This window comes from Teleopsis dalmanni, chromosome 1 (assembly GCF_002237135.1).
Source record: "Teleopsis dalmanni isolate 2A chromosome 1, ASM223713v2, whole genome shotgun sequence".
In the NCBI taxonomy this organism is placed as follows: domain Eukaryota; kingdom Metazoa; phylum Arthropoda; class Insecta; order Diptera; family Diopsidae; genus Teleopsis; species Teleopsis dalmanni.
Window position 1 is genome coordinate 202049409 of NC_051846.1, and position 10089 is coordinate 202059497.

The 10089-nt window shown below is 29.7% G+C and overlaps 2 protein-coding genes across 2 annotated transcripts in view; one reads left to right on the forward strand and one right to left on the reverse strand.

Annotated features, from left to right (window-relative positions):
• LOC119667070 overlaps nt 1–1578 on the forward strand; it is a 9156-nt gene extending 7578 nt beyond the window's left edge. The window contains exon 18 of the mRNA XM_038076355.1: nt 1472–1578. Within this exon, the coding sequence (XP_037932283.1) occupies nt 1472–1578 (107 nt within the window). The remainder of the gene's footprint in view (nt 1–1471) is intronic.
• Nucleotides 1579–6746: 5168 nt separating this feature from the next.
• Nucleotides 6747–10089, reverse strand: part of LOC119667071 — a 7983-nt gene continuing 4640 nt past the window's right edge. Inside the window, exon 10 of the mRNA XM_038076356.1 lies at nt 6747–6774. Within this exon, the coding sequence (XP_037932284.1) occupies nt 6747–6774 (28 nt within the window). The remainder of the gene's footprint in view (nt 6775–10089) is intronic.

A 10089-nucleotide genomic window follows, 5' to 3' on the forward strand; every position in this document is an offset into this window, starting at 1 on the left:
ACTGTCTTCTATTTTCTAACCTATTATTAAAGTTTCATTTGTAAGATTTTTTCAATAGATTTTAAATAAATTATTTAATTAAAAACCTTCGACTTTTAGTGATTTTCCCCTATTAGCATAATTTATGCTCCTTAATTCTCGGAAGTTAGTGTAATGTGCAAAATACAAAGAATCTCTATCTTGTATCTATAGATTGTTCAAAGTAATAATTTTTTTTTGTATTTTTTTATAATTTATTTTCTTTCCTGTACCTGCCTCAACGGACTACTGTCTACTTGCCACATTTGTGGTACGTGAAAAAAATAATAGATTTACGCAACTCAGTGGTCAATGTCACATTTAATCTTTTAAACCTTTAATCTTCTTTACTCTTTTATGGAAATTGCACATATTATCGAAAATTCTTACTATAGAAAACTTTAGAATAATGTTGAATGAGAAAAATAGTTGTTAAAACCTTTAAAATAAAATAAGCAGAAGAAAATTCTTCTTTGTATTTTCAAGTTATAGGTATGAGTACGTAGTCAATAAGTATACTACACATTTCATATCCTTCTAAAAAAAAACAAAGAGATTCCATAATATTTCTTAAAATTTAATAAAGATTTATGATAACTTCATGGTTTCATAAAAAAGTTCCAAGCCAAGAGTACGTAGAGTACAAATTCAGTGCAGACAAATAAAATAAAGTAATTTATGTAAAAATGTTGAACATATCCACAGCTGCGATACGGACTTGATACATACGAGTAGTCATAATAAAAATATTTAAAATTTTGTAATGTGATCTTTTGTACTCTTGGTGACATTTTCATTGTTGCACATTTCGCAATATCATCATACACTCGTATTCTACTCCCACAAATTGAAGAAGATTGTCTAAATAAATCTGTTACCAGGTCGATTGGCCAAATAATAATAAGTGACACATATATGTGTACAATACAATATAAAAATTATCATTCATAAAATTTAATTGAAAGTAAGTAGCAAGTTTTACTGATCTCTCGGCTTTGGGATCACTGCACAGTGGAGTCTTATGAATTGAATCTCTTAATAAAATTTTAAGCAGCAGAAATTTTGAAATCATAATATATAATCGTCAATATATAAGTTAGTTTTCAAGATTCAACTCAAGACTTTGTTAAAATTGCGATAAAAGTGAAAACCATCGTCTATTATATTACTTTTCACACGTCTGGAGCAATGGAAATTTCAGTACATGTCATACTTTGTACAATCAAAAAGTATTTATTTTATCTTAGATCGTTATCTTATCATCTTAAAAATAGCTATATTAATAATATAGGACACTTATTCTCCCGTAGTTTGTAGTTTGGGAAACACTCTTGGAATGCCTTGTAGCGATTTCTACAATTTAAGGATTTCACAGTTTGAGAAACATTGTTGTCACATCTTTTTACCGATTTTTGACTTTATCTCAATTGTTGTTGAAAAATTTTGTCCATAGACTGTGTTTTTGAGCTTGAGATAAAAGAAACAGATAAAAATAACAGCCTGTCGGAAGTAGGCTGCTATGGCTGGAGAATAAGTCATTATAAAATACAGTACTCATAATTTGATCACATCCAGTATGTGCCCGGTTCTGGCAAAAAAACATATGAAACGTTTTAGTATAACCCAATCCCACAATTAATAGAAGGCCACTACAATTCTTAAATTCAAAACAGAGTTAGTAATTTTCTGCAAATTAAATAGATAATGAGGAAGAGTTTGGAATAGTCATAAAGCCAGTGGACAATGGGACCAGCATGACAACAAGTGAATTTGCCTACAAGTGGATACATAGCACTCAATATAGTTTGAACTTCATTTAGTATGTCACTAATATGATAAGCTAATCATTTCGGGATTAATGCGTAATATTTTGTTGCTAACAAGTTGAATCTAATCTAACCAAATTATTTTTTGAATAAGAATTTCTTTATATAATTTCACGGATTCATATCCAGTTATTATATATCAACTTACGAGTTGAACCCAATCCAACCGAAGAAGGTGTACAACATATACTTTAAGATCTGTCTAGCGAATAAATAGAAAGGATGAAGTACATAAAAGAAGTAAGGACAAATTAATTCGGAATCTTTTAATATAGCTGTAAAGATTTGTTTAGAACATAAATAGAAGTTGAGTGCATAAAAGAACAAAGGATAAAGTAAAATAGAATTTAATAGTCTACAATACATAGGTGTCAAGGTTTGTTTAAAAAAGTGTATAACTTGACTGAATTAGTGTATGAATCAGAGAGGCGCTCTGCAAATTAGAAAAACCGTTTAAGTAAAGAGGTGCTAAAAACGAAGATGTCACAAAGATTCTCTTATAAAAAATATTAGAAAACAAGTCAAAAACGAAAACACTCATACAAAGAACACTGGAAGAGAGCAGTTGTTTTGAAACGAGCAAAAGTGTTATTTGGCGAAAGACGAAAGGAACTTAAGAAAGGATAAATAAAAGAAAAGAAACAAAAGTACCTCAACGCTTGCTTTATGTTTGAAGAGCAAAATTTAGAGATTCAGAGAAGAGAAGTGATTTTTCTTTATAAAGTTCAAGCTTAGTATGTCAGAATCAACAGAATACATATATGCACAACTCAAAATAAATTTCTTAACATTGATACTAGAAGTCATGTTAGATCTTGAAGTCATATTGATAAACTTTTCATTAGATATACTCCTCTTTTAAGCTGATATAACCAACCACCCCAGTAAGCTTACTTAAGTCTACGATTTGCATCTAATTTGACCATTGTCGTCACATATACAAAACAAGGCGAGCAAGCGTTATTATCGTGTCTTTATTCTTACTGAATTGCTTATTCAGTAGAATAAAAAATAAATAAATATTTTAGATTTTATTTGTTAGTTATTTTTATATTCGCGATCAAATTCGCTTAGACAAGAGTTCTTTTTTCTCATAATGAATTATTACCATAAACTTCTAGAAAACGATTGTTTACAGCGAAAGAAGATTCCATCCATAAAATAAAATAATATAAATATTACAAAATAAACAATTCTCGTCGCGACAAATAAAACAAAATTAGTTTCACATGCGATGAATAACAATTAAACTATACTAAATGCTTAAAAGATGATTAAGTGAATAAAAATTGCTTTAAAAATAGAAAAAAAAAATTAAATAATTAACAATTATACGTATTATATAGTAACTCTAAAGTAAATAGTAAACATTTGCTAGTAGTACTTTTTTTTGTATTTCCATTGAAAATTAAGACAAGATTCATTTAATAATTTTTAATAGATCTTCATATGTAAGATAATAAGTATTAATAAATTATAGTTAACGATAATAAATTTTATTAATACTAGGAAAATATTATTCTTAAAAATCTTATTTTTAATTAAAACAAAGAATGAAAAAGTTTGCAGGAGAGAATCTTTAAGGTCCAAGCATTGGTCAAATAGATGGACTTCGTTAGTTTTTAATATGAATTCTAAATAATTTAATTAATAATTCTACTACATATATCTGGTATTGAAAGTAGGATTTGTTTAGTCAAAGATTTCATACAGACAAAAATATTTTTATTATTGGTGGATACTAGCAAAACATTTCGAGGAGCTGTGCAGTACCAGTGGTATATAAAATATATATGTATACTCATCTTGAGTATATTCCATTTATCGCTTTTTGGCGAGTTCTACTCGACAGCATTTTGCTTCCAACTATATATATTAGAAGCCAATTTTTCCACTAAATTCTGCTCATCATCTCGACTTCCTGAGTAGCATGAACTGTTCTAACCCAACTAAAGTTAAGTTAGATCCATATGTTTAAAAAAGCTTTTTGCGTATAAAATAGTTATTTTCTAAATTACCTTCTGCTCAGTGTCCGGAGTATCCGCATTTTGTTGTTTGTTAACTACTCCTTAAGTAATAGACCTTTTTCAAAAATTTTTTTTTGTTATATTGGTACACCCTTTCTGGACGTATGATACAAGTTTGAGCGCCATCTGTCAATTAGTTTGTTTACAGCAGCTGTTAATGTGAGACTACCAAGTGCATTTAGCGATTTTTACTATGGAAAATTCTTGTTGTACGCGATTTTTTGACCAAACACGGCACCACTATCATCGCTCAGGCACCATATTTGCCAGATCTGGCGCCGTGCGACTTTTTCCTGTTCCCGAAACTCAAATTGCTCCTTCGTGGTAAGTGTTTTGAGTCGATTGAATCGGTAAAAGAGAATTCGCAGAAGGAACTAAAAGCCATACCTGCACGGGCCTACGAAAAGTGTATGGAAGATTGGGTTAAGCGTTGGCATATGTGTATCGCTTCAGAAGGAGCATATTTTGAAGGAGATAAAATAAATTTGGCATAAAATTTAAATTTGTGTGTTTTATTTACAAAATCCGTACTTTACTTTCAGTAGAAGGTATGTCCTAGCTGCATTTTTATTTTGCATAATGAGTTTCATTAGTTTGTGTCTTTATAACGCATATAAACCTGTATCGACTTGATCTATCATGCCACTTCTCTGACCTGAAAAAAGATAACAGCAACATGACTTTCTTCTTCATATTATTACGAGGATTTGTGGATTCAAAACTGCTTTCTTAGCTAATATTAAGGAGAATTTGTTCCTCTCTCCACTTCAACTAACTATATCTATATGCTAAGCAACTACTTTTCACTTATATATCCATTTTTTTAAGGTGTGTATACCAGTCGTCCAACCATTCAATTGTCCCACTAAATATAAAAAGCTGAACCCTATCAGAATGTTTATAGTTTTTTCAAGAACTACTGCAAATTTCTTAAAGTCATAAAAGTGAGCATAAACCACCAACCGGTGTGGTCAATAACCGTTCGCTCAAAACTGGTAGGATTAAGTGATGAATTACCATAGATATTTTGCCTCAAATTCTGTTCACACTTGTCGATTGGCATGAAACGAAAAAATAAGCATTAAAGTCGACTCATAAAAGTTGCTATGTTAGCATTTCCAACTTTTTGTAGAACAAAAAATTTATACTCTTAGCTGTGAATAAACTTCACAGACCGACCGACCAACCGACCGATCGACCGTTGTGCAAAATAAGTGCGGTAAATGGTTTCAATTTAATTTGTAATCACAATGAAAACTTTTTATTATGATTAAATTAAATTTAACAAATGCGCGACTAAAAAGTTAATTACGACGGATACGTTTAACAGCTCACGTGTCTGCCAAATATGCCCGGTCATGCGTAAGCCGGACAGGCAATTACTTGACTCAGAGCTTCTCATTGTGAACTATTCCAATGCCTCTGCTATTGTTATTTTCCATATGCCCAAGTATTTATTTATCTCATTGACATGTATTTTTAATACAAATAATTACTGAATATATGAGCTCAAGTAATGAATAACTGAAAGCCCAAAAAATTCAACGAACCAGGAAGGCGTAATGGAGAATTTAATTAGCTTCGGTACACCGAACCAATTATTCGTACTTAGCTTGATTAGTGCGAAATGCAGGTCAAATCTCACACCTTATCGATTCTGGTGTGCGAAATATTATTTAATTGGAAACTGATTTTTTATGATTTTAATGGATATTAGCACAAATTGTCATTGGGGTTCCCAATAATAATTTTCATATATATTTTTTTTTCTATATATTGTCTTTATGGTCTATATAATTATTATACAATTTTTAATGTCTAATTTACTGACCTAGAGAAACCTAATATGGCATATAGCATGAAGGCTAGTTGAAAACTCTCCATACAAAAAGATAAGAATTTTTCGAAACGTCAAACCTTGTGGAATTAATTCTTCGTACATTAAAAATCATATCTCAAAAATTTATTGACCAAAAACAAATAAAAATAAAAAAAATTGTTTCTTATAAATTAACAAAATAAATTTAAATTCCAATGTTTATTAACATAGCTAAGCCTGCATTAATTTTAATCAAATTTAATGGACTTTCGCAAATCACGAAATGATAAGATACAATAACAAACTGCGAACAACGAAAAAGGTTCTATCTTTTTCGCAAAAGAATTGCAAAAAATCACGTAAATAATTTTTATTTAATTTCGAACGATGTTGAGCAAGATTCCACCTTTCTCTTTGGAGCCTCATGAGTTGCCAATATTAGAATACAATTTTAGCGATCAAAATTCGATATGGAATTTGTTTGCAAGATATTGTATCTTTGTATCTTATTTATTAATTTATTATAATATACTTAGTAGAACATGAATATGTATGTATGATTTTAATCTAACAACAACAAAAAACTTTCTGTTATACTAAGAGCTTATCTCCAATCTTTTTAAATTTAAGAACAATAAATAATCGATGTTAAGTTATGGCAAGAGATAATCCAAGTAACCAAGAGCATAGAAGACGTCTTTCAAAAAATAACATTTAACCAATGCTCAATAAATCATAAGAAATATAAAAGACTCATCGTTATGAATTAACGCTGAGTCTATGTGAAGTTTTAAAAGAATATCTAAAAAATGGATATATATATTGATTGATAAATAAAGCTGGATTAATTAAGTATGACGAGACCGGGCTGCTCGAAAAACAACGAAAAAAATAAGGCATACTAGGATAGAAAAGAGTTGAGCAGAGGAATAGAAGAAAAGCGGTGAAGTTAAATATAGAGAGATGAGATACATGAAAAACTTCAAAAAATGAAAATATAAAATATCTTCTATATCTATCTATTATATCAGACTTCTATATATAGAAGACAGCCAATCAAACAGCTAGAAGTTGAGGATTATATCTGTACAAAAATAGATAAATATTCAATTATAATGAAATTAATTTAGTTTGTTAAGATGGAGTTGCGCGGAAAATGAAAAAGAAACTAAGACATATTTAGATAAAAGATAGAGTCTGCTAGAAATAAAGCGCTATGATTAACATAATCATATGTGCCATTACAGAGTCGAGGAATATCGGCGTTTACATAAGTTGTGAATCCCCTTCAGTCAGCCCTATCGTTGGCTTGCTACTGCTAGTTGGTAGTACCAAATGCCTTTGTACTGCTGATTACCTAGTTCTTCCACCAAAGATGTTGACATTCTCTATCGTGTCTTTCATTAGCGGGCATTGCTTTTCCATATTTTTTAGCCTGAGCAATTTCAAATATTCGTACGACATACCTAAATAAATGAACTAGTTGGATGGCGCTTAACTACGTCACCAATCCTTTTCGCCCAAAAAGATTAGTTATAAAACGCTCATTCTGCTAAATTATAACTAAATTCCATATAAAAGATACTGGTATTTAGCTCCAATTTATATATTCAGATTTTAATAGTATCAAACGGATCTAATTCCAACGAACAATTTGAAGAAGCTACCGGGATGGGTAGAAATTACAATAAAAACACAAAAATAAAGTCCTCATTCAAAAAGAACTGAGGATATCTCCTGTGTGTAACAAAGAAATGTCCTTTCAGCACTTGTCTTCAAACTAGTATTAAATTTCGAAAGTAGGTATAAAAACGTACTCTAAACACAGTTTATAAGACAAAAGAGCGTGGGGTAAAATAGGACTTAGAATTATCATACCAAGATGAATTATGTTGTTTCCGAAAAATGAAAGAAGTTGAGTTGGATTCACTGTAGATAATGCCGAGTTAAAAAGTACGACTTTTGGTATCTAGGAATGGTACTTTGCATTAAAAATAGAACGTCCAGAACAAAACGAGACAATTGAAGTCCTCAAACTGCAAAGTAATGACATCCCACAGCTGCTCATTTATGTATGCCAGATACTAAGAATAATTTATAAGAAATAATAATAAAGAGGGTGAATAATAATAGAATATGAATAATTATTTCAGTCATATATAGTTTGTAACTTATTCAAATCGTAAGTTCTGGATAAGAAATGTTTTATATTTAAATATATATTCATTCTATTTGATAAACTTGTTAAATAATAATTTTATTGTTTATATGTCATCGAAATATTAAAGGAGCGTGAACAATAATGAGTCAGTTGGTCATGGTTTTGAAAGACCATACCTAAAACATTTAGTATATAGTGAACACACCATTTTCATTACTTTTATTATCGATAAGTGGAATCATTAACAACAGTAAGATCCGATAATGCACTGCTATATATCATCTATAATATAGTTGAAATATATAAGATGAATTTTGTGTTGCCGAATATTTACATCTGTTATCTGCCTTTTACATACAGTATATACACCGCAAAGGTGCTGTTTTTTTTTTTTAATTTATCTTTTATCTCTTTTGAAAATGTAGATATATGGTACACCGAAGGCAATCTTATGATTTTATATTACTAATTTTTTTATTATAGTGTCTTCAACTAAAATTCCTTTCTGCAGCTAGTGAGTTAGCTCTATTTTTAGTTATCATATGAATCGGATAACGAATGAACTATAACAGTTATAATAAAATAAAATAATTATAATAACAAATATGTATACATAAATTTTAAACAAGAAAGAAGGAGAGAAAGAAGAAAACATTTTCTAAACAAAGCCTTTTATTTGGAACAATCTAACATATTGACCAATTATCTATATTTTAAGTACGATATGTAGTTATAATGTTATTAAATTTATAACGTAATTTTAATTAAAACTTTATTTATCTGGATTTGAATATCTGAAATTTGAATCACACATATAGATAAGCTTTTTATCAATAAATCCATCCATCTCGTTAAGCTGATTAAATATATATATGTTAATGGAGTCTTCGATGTCTTCGCTAATTTTAATATATCTTTTTCACATACAACGTTTGTCAGTTTTTCAAAGTTATTATCAGATATTTAAAGGTCTTTCGCTAATGATTAGCAACACAATTATTTTGTACGCCAAAGTGCCAGTCTAGCATGGATTTAAAAAGGTATTGTAATTTTTAAGAAAAGTGATAGTTATTAATATAGAGATTCAGATAATCAAATCGAGTTGCAAAAAGAAAAACAATCTAAACTAAACTTAACACAAATTAAATTTGTTAACTATAATTAACAATAATTATACAACCTTAAAATGATTGTTAGCTTCAGCAGGAAGCACTCCTAAAAGTTCTATATATAAACTTATAGTTTTGCTTAGCCGCTCTTTATTCAAAGCACTTATGAAGCTAATTTCTTGGTCATTTGTTTTCAACAACAGCGTGTAACACAGTCGGTAGCCAAGCATAAAACTATAGTCAACTATAGTCAACTAAGCAAACAGACAGACAGAGGATATGCCAAACACTTGAACGTAGCCACCGAGAACAGGAGTAATCAGAATTGCAGTGCGAGGCAAGGCGCATGTGCAACCGCAAAGACGCAAGAACAGAATTGTGGTTGTTTGTGCCACGTTAACAAAACTGCCTCCTAACCGAGTAAAGTGCAAGTGTGAGTTTAATGCAATCTGGAAACACCTCGGCTCTTGATTTCCAAACGCAATGATGATCGAAAGATATTACTGGATATTCCTACAACTTTGTAATGCATTGCATTAATTGTTGCCCTTGGCATGATTGTGGTTTGAGAGTTGTTGCCTTTGTAATATGCATAGTAAATTAAAATAATTAGAAATTATTATTGGTCAAGTAGACTTTGCTGAGGAGCTACACTCACAGTCTGTAATATTCGTTAGTGAATATTAATAAATATTTTATTTTCAAAGTTATTAAGGGTAAAAACTAAAATTAAGAAGGCATATATACACTTTTTAAAAGCTATAAATAGTTTTTTACGAACAACAATTATTTAAAATATTAATATAACATATTTAATTTGATTTTTAAAGTTCTTTAAAGATCAATTATTGCTTAGTCTGTTGAAGTGATAAACAATAATCCAGTCAAGGCGTAAAGAGGGGTTTTGAAAATATCTCGAGTTAAGAAAGAGTAAAAGTGCTCAAGTGCACTGACTAAACTAGATTCAACATAATAATAATATCTTATATATAATATAATATCTTATATATCTATTATTAATTAATGAATACTAATACATTAACAGATAAACAGCTAACAAAAATTAACACAGCAGCGATTTATTCTTGCTCAACTCCTTACTGTTCAATATAATTGATATATTGTCGAA